This window comes from Abramis brama, assembly GCF_963993115.1.
Source record: "Abramis brama genome assembly, chromosome: 11".
Classification (NCBI taxonomy): Eukaryota; Metazoa; Chordata; class Actinopteri; order Cypriniformes; family Leuciscidae; genus Abramis; species Abramis brama.
Window position 1 is genome coordinate 35,858,411 of NC_139973.1, and position 13,072 is coordinate 35,871,482.

The 13,072-nt window shown below is 39.8% G+C and overlaps 1 protein-coding gene across 3 annotated transcripts; it reads left to right on the forward strand.

Moving 5' to 3' along the window:
* The first annotated feature begins 20 nt into the window (after positions 1-20).
* Positions 21-12,254, forward strand: LOC311092021 (tubulin alpha chain-like). 3 transcript variants are annotated; one of them, XM_084128265.1, is made up of 5 exons: positions 21-375; positions 2,254-2,315; positions 2,581-2,803; positions 3,179-3,327; positions 3,443-4,926. In XM_084128265.1, exons 2-5 carry the CDS (start codon positions 2,313-2,315, stop codon positions 4,415-4,417), a joined length of 1,350 nt encoding a protein of 449 aa, XP_083984391.1. In that variant the 5' UTR covers positions 21-375; positions 2,254-2,312; the 3' UTR covers positions 4,418-4,926. The 3 variants fall into 3 exon arrangements, with proteins under 3 accessions (XP_083984391.1, XP_083984392.1, XP_083984390.1); XM_084128266.1 differs by lacking the exons at positions 21-375; positions 3,179-3,327; positions 3,443-4,926 and adding exons at positions 8,855-8,947; positions 9,052-9,200; positions 11,127-12,254 and having other exon boundaries at positions 2,255-2,315; positions 2,581-2,737; XM_084128264.1 differs by lacking the exons at positions 21-375; positions 2,254-2,315; positions 2,581-2,803; positions 3,179-3,327; positions 3,443-4,926 and adding exons at positions 7,259-7,393; positions 8,725-8,947; positions 9,052-9,200; positions 11,127-12,254.
* Positions 12,255-13,072: the final 818 nt, after the last annotated feature.

Here is a 13,072-nt window from a genome sequence, read left to right on the forward strand (position 1 = left end):
CTAACCGAAATGTTAAGCCTGTGAGCGTCGAAATATACAACACAGATAGGAGCATAATAACAGCAAGGCTATGTTCAGACTGCAGGCAACTTAGATATTTTTTTTTCTTTCAAAAAAGATATTTTCAGGCAGACTGTCTGCAATATTCGTGATCAAATGTGTGTCCAGACATAAGCAACTTATCAACATGGGTTGCATTGGTAACGACGTAGGCGTACCCACATATGTGACGAGGCGTTTTTTCCCAAACGGATGCTGGAAAATGGAGGTGCATCGTCTCGCTCTCTAATTTACGTTAAATAAGCGCCCTGTCGGTCTGCTGTACAAAACTCCTCCATCGCACAAGAAAATCTTAGCGACGTCTGGATTAGACAGGTATGTATTGTGATGTTCTGTGTCACTGTGTTTTTTTCCGAAACGTTAACACTGTCAGCCCAAATCCAATTATTTGTCTATTCGATTGGAATCTGATAAAAAAAAAATGACTGTCATGTATCGCAACTGTTCAGATCCGTTTTGTGTGTACCATGCATGTGCTCTTTCGTTTTCTGTAATGTCTGCATTGGTTTCTATGACAACGACGCTGCGTTATACGCCAAAAACAACAACAACCGCCATGAATATGACTTATATCTGTGACAACTGCGACCCAATTTGTTTTTAGGAATTTAACCTAATTTGACCAATAATAATAATAATACTAATAATATATATATTATTAATATATAATATATATGGCATAATATATATATATATATATATTTCAATATAACTGAAAAAGTCCGTGCCACGAGAGTAACGTTAGCTGCTACGAGGACAAGAAAGTTCGTTTTTTCTGAGGTGAGAGGTTTTATTTCGTACCAAGTAACGAAAATGGTCAAGTCAAGTCGAGTCATCTTCATTTATATAGCGCTTTTAACAATAAAAACGCGTTACAACGTTAGATTGTTTCAAAGCAGCTTTAGAGATAAACGTATAATTTAAGGTAAGATTGTTTTGGCTTTATAGCGGTTCTTAAAGTTATTTTCCAGCTAAAGTTAGTTTTGATTGATTCGCTTCAGTCGCAACGATCATTTGTTATTAAATTAGGGGCCGCTAACACGACACCATTCTCTCTACACAAACTTTAAACACGAACCTGTGAGAAACGCTGATGGCGTTCACATGCGCATTAAGAATTGGTTCTAGTTATGTGCGTTTGAATATATGTGCGCAGGTTTGTAATTCCCTACAGACCAAGCCTAAACAAAAATAACGTTAGATTTATGACACTGACATATATCATCTGACCTAATTTATACTGAATCAGGACAGCGCGTTTTACTAAGGCACTCTTGGCTAATTGCGTCTGACAGAGATGCGTCATAGCTTTCACGCACGTTTTTAAAAAGAAAAGTCTCGCATTAGAGAAACAGAATTTCATGTGAATTCCGTTTACGCTTGCTAAATCTGATCAAAAATCAGATTTGTACTGACAGGAACATAGTTCGAGACGAAATGTGATTTGAATCAGATTTGGGGTGAAAACATTGCCAAAGCCTAACATTTTGAACAAAGCTCTACCCTCCCCCTTCTGACTTGATTATGTTTAATGTGCATCTATTGTCATGGGAACTTTCAGGGAACAGATGAGAATTGTTTGTTCTTGGGCTCCATGGCCACCTGGCCGGTTAACAATAGTTTATAGACTTAATTAGGGTACAGAAATGACATAGTAAGTGCTTCAGATGACTAGTGCCCGGGTCAGTTTGCACAGCTTATGTAGATACAGAAACAAAGAATGAGAAAGAGCTTTTAGAGAAGTAGATTTGGCTGTTTTCACTCTTGTTGTGAACAGACATTTAGAGTTGGGGGTTTGATTAAATCCTTAACCATAAGTATGAAAAATAGTGATTGCTTTAGTGTGCTGTCAAAGGTTTAGCATTGTTGGACCAAAATATATTAAGTTCACATTCCTCTCTTTTCCTAAACCTCTGTTTTACATTGTTCTTCCATCTGTGATACAAGATGTGATTCACCAATGCAGGGTTAAATATTAATGCCTGTGGATGACTTGGCGAGTCTTGGCCTGCTAGTGTGTGTCTTTTGCAGGAAACATGAAGCACTGGGATGTAACTAGGCCTGTTTGTTTAGTGCACTGCAGTCCTCTATGAATGACATTAACATAATTGGGCTTAACCCCTTTGTTGCCAACAACAAACCATGTTACCATGGCATGAGCTTGCTCTTTAAATAGTGATGATATCTTCACAGAGAGCATTCACAAGATTTCTCAACCGAACACTTGACGTCGGCCAGAGGAAAATTCTACAATGGTAGGACATTTTTAAAGATTTATTTGCCTGATGCTTTATTTAATATAGAGAATGATTGAATTTGAATTAATGGTCTTAGTCTTCATGAATACTTTTTTGTTAGCAATTTGTTCATTTTTATTTTACAGACTTTGTCTTGATAATGTTTTTTGGTTTTAGCTTTGTGTTTATAAAAATTAAAAGAAAAAGATGTTCTTTTCCAAAAGAGAGTTAAATGGCTTTTACTTTTAGCAGTTTAAACATGCCTCTCATTAACTCCTTGTAGCGTGAGTGCATCTCAGTTCATGTCGGCCAGGCAGGTGTGCAAATGGGCAATGCATGCTGGGAGTTGTATTGCCTAGAGCATGGGATCCAGCCAGATGGTCAGATGCCCAGTGACAAAACCATTGGAGGAGGAGATGATTCCTTCAACACCTTCTTCAGTGAGACTGGAGCTGGAAAACATGTCCCAAGGGCAGTCTTTGTCGACCTGGAGCCGACTGTCATTGGTAATGAGACTTACTGTATAAATTCTATACTGAAGAAGACATAGATTCTTTTTCTCAACTTATACTCGGTTATAACATACCAGTAGTAATCTGATGCAAATAAATGTTGCAAATGACCAAATTATCTTATCTAAAATACAATAAAATGATAAATAGTAAAATACAAATTGATTTTACAGTTAAACTTTATTTTACAGTATGTGTAATTATAGTGTACTTAACCAAGAAAGTACTGGTAATAAGGTAACTACATGGGTTACGGTTAGGTTCAGGGTTAGTACCTAGTTATAACCTGGTTATTGTAATTACTATAATAAGTACATAGTATGTACATGCGGAACAGGACTGTAAAATAAAGTGCTACCAATTTTCCAGATGAGGTGCGCACAGGTACCTACCGCCAGTTGTTCCACCCTGAACAACTGATAACAGGCAAGGAAGACGCTGCCAACAACTACGCTCGTGGGCACTACACCATTGGCAAGGAGATCATTGACCTGGTGTTGGACAGAACTCGCAAACTGGTAAGACAGTCGTGGGGTCAAAGGTTGGCTTTATCTTGGGGGTTGCATTTTGGTCTGCAATAGAACAGCAGACAAATCCTGACAGGTGATTCTAATTAATTATTTAATTCTGCAGGCTGATCAGTGCACTGGGCTCCAGGGCTTCCTGATCTTTCACAGTTTTGGTGGTGGCACCGGCTCTGGGTTCACCTCCCTCCTAATGGAACGGCTCTCTGTCGACTACGGGAAGAAGTCAAAACTGGAATTTGCCATTTATCCAGCTCCTCAAGTGTCCACAGCGGTGGTGGAGCCCTACAACTCCATCCTTACCACCCACACCACCCTCGAGCACTCCGACTGTGCCTTCATGGTGGACAACGAGGCCATCTACGATATCTGCCGTAGAAACCTCGACATTGAGCGTCCCACTTACACAAACCTCAACAGGCTGATCGGGCAGATCGTTTCCTCCATCACAGCATCCCTGCGTTTCGATGGAGCCCTAAATGTAGATCTGACCGAGTTCCAAACCAACCTGGTGCCCTATCCACGTATCCACTTCCCTCTGGCCACCTACGCCCCAGTGATCTCTGCAGAGAAAGCCTACCATGAGCAGCTGTCCGTTTCAGAAATCACCAATGCTTGCTTCGAGCCAGCCAATCAGATGGTGAAATGCGACCCTCGTCACGGCAAGTACATGGCTTGCTGTCTGCTGTACCGTGGAGATGTTGTACCCAAAGATGTCAACTCTGCCATCGCCACCATTAAAACCAAACGTACCATCCAGTTTGTGGACTGGTGTCCCACTGGATTCAAGGTTGGCATCAACTACCAGCCCCCGACTGTGGTTCCTGGAGGAGATCTGGCTAAAGTGCAGCGAGCCGTGTGCATGTTGAGCAACACTACAGCCATTGCTGAAGCCTGGGCTCGTCTGGATCACAAGTTCGATCTGATGTACGCCAAGAGAGCTTTTGTTCACTGGTATGTGGGTGAAGGTATGGAGGAGGGCGAGTTCTCAGAGGCCAGAGAAGACATGGCTGCCCTGGAGAAGGATTATGAAGAGGTGGGCACAGACAGCGTCGCAGAAGAGGGAGAAGAAGAGGAGTATTAAAGGAATCCCTGGTTATCATAATCTTGTCAAGAAACATCACAATTCTTCATAGCTTTCACAAACAGTATTGTCACTAATAAAATATTGTTTTTATGTTTCCTATGCTCATTTGAAAGCTGTATTTGACATGTAGACTATGTGCCTTTAAAAAAAAAATTCCTGATATTGATTCAAGCTGTCAGTCTGTTTTTGTTTGTTTGTAAAGAGTGCATGAATATGAACAAATCATCCACGTGACTTATGCAAGCCAACCTCCAAGCACACGTGACAGACCATAAAGGTTATGGTGATATCTTCTAAAGACTCATATTTGCATTTTAGTTGTAGTCTATTTCACTGAGTTGGTTGTCATTCAAAAAAATAGTTCCTCAGCAAACAAGATAACCAGTTACCAAAGTGAAAAAAGGTTGAGAATTGTTGCAGTACTAACCACTACAGTGCTAACAGCTAAGTGTAAGTGCTCTGGGGTAAGAATAAAAGACTGGGCGGTACTGTGCCACCTGAAGCCTGCTTGTGTAATGTCTGTAATTTGACTGCCTGAGGACTAAGGAAATGCAAATGGAGAGCACATTGAAAGGGTGCCATGGAAGCAATCAACAACAGTGTTAGACTATTTGCATGACTTAAAATCATGAGTCATTCTGTTTCAGCGGGTTTGAGATGGCCTTGCACAGACTTGAAAGTTAAAATCATGTTATATCAAATATTAAAACATATTAGTTGTTGAGATGTTTAATAGTGCCTTCTGACAAATTACATACATGTTATTTTAAGATCATTTCACTACTGGCCTGCCATAGCACAATACTCAGATGTCTTTACAAGACTAATGTTTAAATGTAAATCTTCAGGCAAAGCCCCTCACACTTTAAGCTGTAACTATATATTAGGAACTTAATTGGTAAAAATCCTGTCTAACAGTAAACTGAGAGTTGCACTTCATCCTATTTTAAGAGGGGTTTTTTTCATTGTGAGGATAGATTGCAAATGGTTCCAGACATAGAAAGGTAAATTCCACAAACACAATGGTCTAATTTACATTGAAAATAATCTATTTGGATGCAAATCTAGCCCTTAACAGCTCATTTTACATACAACGCAGGAGAAATATCGACACTTTCCCCCTACAACCAGATGACTTTTTATGGTCTCCTTTTCTCACATTTGGGAGCATGATAGTAACATAATGTGAATTTTACCCTTTTATTGGTTCATAAACTGACACAAACGCACTGCCCTCCTCTTAAAAACACCAACAGCCCTACCAGGCATTCCAGACATTCTCCACTGAGTCCTTCGCTAAACATTTGGGCTTATCCATGCCACAAAACCTTTTGTGGGAAAAGAGTGAGAGCATTATTACAGTCAATGTGTTTGATGTGAACATATTATCTTCTGGTTGAAGGGATAGTTCACCCAAAAATGAAAATTCTTTCATTATTTACTCACTCTCAAGTTGTTCCAAACCTGTATGAATTTCTTTCTTCTGCTGAACACAAAATAAGATATTTTGATGAATGTTGGTAACCAAATTGTTGATGGGCCCCATTGACATCCATAGTATTTTTTCTTCTTCTTAACAACTGCTTGGTTAGCCATATTCTTCAAAATATCCTCTTTTGTGTTCAACACAAAGGGTTGAGTAAATGATGACAGAATTTTTATTTTTGGTCGAACTATCCCTTTAAGAGCACATCTGCTGAGGCTTCCTGCTGATCTACCAAAGTGCAAAGTTCATGACACAGATACATGGAGTTGCATTAATGCGAAAACTACTATTCAAATGTGGCTCTATGTTACTGCAACATGTTTTCAGACCAGATCAAATATTTTCTGGTGACAAATGGCCATTAAAACTCTTGGAGGAAACCAGGGTTCAGAAGTTATTCGTCCTTTTAAGTGTCATTCAGAAAGACACCTATTATTTTTTGAAAGAAACATTTGGAAATTTAATTTATTATAATAAAATGATGTCAATGCAAAAAATTTGACTTCATGAAATGTTTTTAATAATAATAATCATGTGCTTCAAATTTGATAGACTTGGAATGTAGCATACAAATCGTATAGACCAGGGGTTTTCAATCATTCTCATCCTAAAATTTTAAATGCGGCTTTATATTTTTATGTGTAAAGACATAGTTTATACTGTGAAAAACTGTAATATATTATTTGGAAAATATTTATTTTATATAATGTTACATTCGGTGAACTATTTCTAGTGTGTAATAATTAAAAATAAAGAGCTGGTCAGATAAACATTTGTAGAAATGCCTAGCCTAACCTTTTCTTAAAATCTTGGTAAGACTGAAATCTGAATGAAACCTAACACCTGTCTTTGTCTGGCGCAGTGATAATGGTTTCTTTTTTAATGGCGGATCTTATTCAAATATATATCATAAAAACGACCTCAACTCAGTGACCAATATTATCGTAGTGTGTAGCGTCGTTTCTGTGAGGATTTATTATTATTACTTTTACAATTTAAATTAAGAACCCCATCTTTTACTGGGCTAGATCATGAGTCGTTCATGAACGATCCGTTCATTGGGTCTGTCACGTGACAAATGAACGAAAGACTCGGAAGATAAAGTAATTATTTATGTTCCCTGTAAATTACTTTTGACTGCATTATAATGATTTCTTAATTCAGAATATGATCAAGATTGCATAGGTGGGTGTGTTCGGGGAATTTGCCAGTTAAAAGTATAACATTAAGCCCCTTACATGAACGAAATGACTCGAAAAAAAGATTCGAACCAGAGAGTCAGTAAAATGATCCGAACTTCCCATAGTTCCGCCCAAAAGCCCCTTCCTCTCTAACTCGTGACCGCGCCAACAGTGAAGTCAGAAGCCCCGCCTCTCTTCCATCCGGTCGCGCGCTTCTATATAAGCGTAGGCTGGCCCCTTCCGCGGCAATACTGCCTTCATTTTCCGAATCCTTAACGTCGGTCCGAAGGAAATTCTGTCAAAATGGTGAGTAATATATTTTCACGTTTATTTTCAGTAATTACGGTAGACGAATATTTTCTCTGTCTGTACAATGTTATTTTACAGTCTGATGTTTGTGTTTACAAAGAAATATATTCGAGTTATGTATTAAATTTGAAGTCATTTCGATCTTAAAATAGTCAGATATATGTAAAATCGTTTAAAATTACGTTTAGTGAGAATTAAAGGTATTTTGATGCATTGGGCGGCTGTGAGACAAAAGCGCGCGCGCGCGCAGCAGCAGGGGCTTTAGTATGTCTGACGCACTTTCGAAAGGCAGACAGAAGAACAAAGAAAAAGGGGCGGAAAACTAAACTGATATATGTGTAAAATTGATAAACGTCCCAATAAGATACATGTTACATATTATCCAGAATTGTATTGCTCTTATAAATATGTTATAAAGCTTAAGCTTTTGTTATATGCGCCACAGGGTGGAGCAGACACGTCAGAATTTCAGTTAACGTTACACGAATAAAGGTCTTCGGTTAGTTTAGGCGCGATCAGTTACCGCGCTTTTTTTTCCTTCTCATTTTGTCTCGTCAAAGCTGGTTGGTACACGTTGGGTGGGGGAAGGGATCAGCCCTGCCCTTCCCTTTTGGGTCTCTTCTCCCACACTGTACTTATAAGTCACAGTCTGACTCATTTAATTCCGTAGTTAAAAAAAAAAAAAGGTATTATTTGACATTCATAAAGTGAGCATAAGAGTGCAAAATGTGTTCATTTCACAGTCTCCCTAGATTTTAGGCTTACTCAGCATTTAAGCCTGCATGCGCTCATGCAGATACAACGCCTGAAACAGCTGCAGTGTGGATGGGTGGGAGCTAGTAATGGGCATTGATCCACATGCAGACCAATTGATCTTTGAAAACAGATTATCTTAGGCAATAATGTAACTTACTGTTACTGGGCACTGAGCATATTTTATGACATTTAACATTTTAGTTGAAAGAAAGTCCCTACCTATTACGTACCTTGTTTGTAATGTTAAGAATGTCACAATAGAAACAACTTATACTGTCCTGCCCTTGCATTTAATAAAAGGCACCATTCAACAACTTTCCATATGAGAAGAGCGTGTTGAATAAACATCCTGCCCTATCGTTCTGCCCCGTTTCTTGTCTGAACGTAATGTACGTTTAAAAAGATAGAAACTACTGTCACATATTTTTCTAGGGGAGACCAGAAATATTATGTTTTGTAACTTTTACTGTAACAAGGTCTATTTATTACATGATATATTTCACTGATATTTCTTCTGAGCTTTTCAAGTTGCTAATGTTAAACTATTTTTTATTTTCTCTCTCTTTCTCCAGCGTGAATGTATTTCCATGCACGTCGGCCAAGCCGGAGCCCAGATGGGCAATGCATGCTGGGAACTGTATTGCTTGGAACATGGGATCCAGCCGGATGGTCAGATGCCCAGTGATAAAACAATTGGAGGAGGAGACGATTCCTTCAACACCTTCTTCAGTGAGACTGGAGCTGGAAAACATGTACCAAGAGCAGTCTTTGTTGACCTGGAGCCCACTGTCATTGGTAATAAACCTTTTTTTTTTCATGGCACCTTCTGTAAAATGTTGTTCTTTGGGGGCAATTTGTGTTTTGGTTTGCTTGCGGTTATAAGTTTCTTGTTTTTCCAGATGAGGTGCGCACAGGTACCTACCGCCAGCTGTTCCACCCTGAGCAGTTGATCACTGGCAAGGAAGACGCTGCCAACAACTACGCCCGTGGGCACTACACCATTGGCAAGGAGATCATTGACTTGGTGTTGGACAGGACTCGCAAACTGGTAAGACACCCATACTGTCACCGCCTTGTAGGGTTGGACGATGTCTACCAAAATGGCATCAGACGATATCCAAGTGAAACATCGAAATGGACGATGACATCGGGAGGTGGGGGTTCTGTATATCAGTTCGCTAGATGGCCATCTGCCAAAACATTGAAAACAATTAAATTATTAAAAACTTAAAATTTTCCCATGGGCGTCGGAACCATTGTATGTGGGACAAGACCCACCCACTTCCCCAATGGCACGTGTCCACTAGTGAGCAGCAGAGTGTTTCTATGGAAGCTCAACTTCCATAGGAATTAACTGAAAATGCTGTTTGAATGGCCGTGTGAATTTTACTTTAGCTTTCTGGCCAGGAGGAGGAATCACAATGCCGGCTCAACATCATGATGCCTGTCAGCCATCGGCGATGGACGATGGCATTGTCTATTGGCCCAACCCTACCACCTTGCCTATAAACTGTAGATGGTAGTCAGTCCCTGCAGGATTTCACAATTGCAAATGCTCTATATTTCGGAAAATTCTATAAAATTCACAACACACTTGACTATCTTTTCAACCTGTTCGCTTCCAAAATGCGCGAGATGTTGCTGCGCAATTGGTTCAATGCCTTTTTTATATTTATGCGTGTGGGACAAAGCGAACGTTTCTATGAACGTTAAATAAATGTGACATTGCAGTTTTTCTCCAAAGCCTTGTCAGACTACACTTTGCTTCACTGTTAATCATCGTTTGTCGTCTTTAATGATGTCTAATGTCATTGAGAAGGTGGAACTAGCAACTGACTTCTGGAAACAATAGCGTTAACAAACAATGGTTGTACTAGCTTAATGCCAATTCCAGTACTCACCAAGTTGCTGAAGTGTCTCCGCTATCGTTCGCCAGCATTTATCTTTTTTCACTCTGTTGTGGTAGTCCCTTGAGGAAACAACATAAAGGTATGAGTATTGTTGCCATAGCTCCACGAACCTTTACTCCATTGCAGCACTTATACCATTGATTCTTTTGTTTCTCCATGTTTGAAAGCTGTTTTCAGAAGAGCTTCTGTGCTCATATTAGTCAACATCACAGTTGTGACAGAACTCATCATGGAGGACAGAAAAAAAATTAAACCTGCTAGTTTTTCTGACGTGACAGACCGCCGTCGGTTATCGTCCACTATGACACTAAACGCGATGAAATGATCGAATCTTGCATCCTGATGCCCAATCGTCATTTACGAGTCCCCATGACACCATACGTTAAACATATCGTGCCAAAATTGGGCTGATATTGTGTAGTCTGAACTCGGCATTAAAGTGACAACAGCCTAACCTGCTTCTGTAGAAAATTACTCGCTGCTCTTGACTGAATAACTTTAATAGCTTTAATAACAATTAGTGTATAATATAAGTAATTACATAATAATTCAGTGACATGAAATAATAATTTATAACACTTAAAATGTATAGTATATAGTCTGTCACTGATAACACACTAATTCAGTGACCTTGTGCAGGTATTGTGTCAACACAATTCTGTATTTTCATCAAAGAGGAATTGAGTATTTCTATTCTGGTGTCACCATTGCTTTGAGCATTTCAGTAAATATGCACAAAAATATTTACAGGAAATTACTGTAATTTACTGCCATTAATTAGTCAAGTACATTGTGATTATTGGCGGGTTTTCAGTGCCAAACGACAGCAAAAATATCCTGCAAATATTGCCGGCAATTTGAGGAAAGCACATTTCAGCCATTTTAGGCCGCATAATCAGAAAAAAATCTTGGTGGGACTGGATAGTTAGGAAGTTCACAGAACATATACGTTCCCCCTAAATCATGCTAGTCACTAGGCAATAAAATATCAGTAAATTTAGTTATAATTAATGTTTTTATAATTGATATACTCTCCATCTAAATTTTCACCATTTGGTTTTCAGGCTGATCAGTGCACTGGGCTCCAGGGCTTCCTGATCTTCCACAGTTTTGGTGGTGGCACCGGCTCTGGGTTCACCTCCCTCCTAATGGAACGGCTCTCTGTCGACTACGGAAAGAAGTCAAAACTTGAGTTTGCCGTCTATCCAGCTCCTCAAGTGTCCACAGCGGTGGTGGAGCCCTACAACTCCATCCTTACCACCCACACCACCCTCGAGCACTCCGACTGTGCCTTCATGGTGGACAACGAGGCCATCTACGATATCTGCCGTAGAAACCTCGACATTGAGCGTCCCACTTACACAAACCTCAACAGGCTGATCGGGCAGATCGTTTCCTCCATCACAGCATCCCTGCGTTTCGATGGAGCCCTAAATGTAGATCTGACCGAGTTCCAAACCAACCTGGTGCCCTATCCACGTATCCACTTCCCTCTGGCCACCTACGCCCCAGTGATCTCTGCAGAGAAAGCCTACCATGAGCAGCTGTCCGTTGCTGACATCACCAATGCTTGCTTCGAGCCAGCCAATCAGATGGTGAAATGCGACCCTCGTCACGGCAAGTACATGGCTTGCTGTCTGCTGTACCGAGGAGATGTTGTACCCAAAGATGTCAACTCTGCCATCGCCACCATCAAGACAAAGCGTAGCATCCAGTTTGTGGACTGGTGTCCCACTGGATTCAAGGTTGGCATCAACTACCAGCCCCCGACTGTGGTTCCTGGAGGAGATCTGGCTAAAGTGCAGCGAGCCGTGTGCATGTTGAGCAACACTACAGCCATTGCTGAAGCCTGGGCTCGTCTGGATCACAAGTTCGATCTGATGTACGCCAAGAGAGCTTTTGTTCACTGGTATGTGGGTGAAGGTATGGAGGAGGGCGAGTTCTCAGAGGCCAGAGAAGACATGGCTGCCCTGGAGAAGGATTATGAAGAGGTGGGCACAGACAGTGTCGGAGAAGAGGATGAAGAAGGAGAGGAGTATTAAGTTGAAGGCTTACTAAACCTTGCAAACCTAGCAAGACAACTCATGCCTGACTTAATATGTTAAACGTTGTCATGAAACCACATTCCATGAAGTAAAAGTGTTCCTTTTATTCGTTCAACCTATTAAATAAAAATGAAAATAATAAACTGCTGTGATTTGTCTTTTTTTGTTTCTAAAAGTTTTCAAATATATTTGTATGACTTTGTGACAAAGAATCAGAAAAGTTGTAATTTGACACGGTGGGACACTGGGCCTTGCCAAAATTTGATTGTAGATGACATCAGGTAATATTGTGATAATCTGTTAGCAACCATGTTATGTCTGCATTACTGTTGCTAAGAGAAAAGGGAAGAAGGGATTTCACAGGTACTCAGAAATATGGCATCAGCAGTTACTATAAGCACTACCCAGAATTTGTGTTTTTAAAATGCTGACAAATTAACATGCATCTACTCATTTTTTTTTTCAAATAATGTACACAATGCAATTTTAATTACAGTATCATTAAAAAACAAAAAGGACACCAACATTTTTTTTTTTTTTTTTTTTAAATGGGGAATTAATCTAAACAAATGCAAACAAATGTGTGATAATCCATCCGTTTTCCAAACAGCTTGTCCTATGCATGGTAATTATGCAGTGGCATTTAAAAAAAATAAAACTTAAAAAGCTTAAGTCATCACTCTTTTCCTATGATACATCCTTGCACACACTCTTGCAACCGAGATATCTGACCTGGCAAACTTTTCCAATAGTCTTTTAAAAGCTTCCCACAATTTATATGTTTGCAAAACTAATTTTAAGCAGAATCCTTTAGATCATGAGAAACCTACATTCAGTGAAGTGAACTTTTGACTCACACTGCTCTATATTGACTGCCATTGAACCAAAGTACATGATATTCTCGACACAGGCAGACTAATCTTCTTATGCAGTCTCCTGCTTTGGATATAGTTTGCAGATTAAAC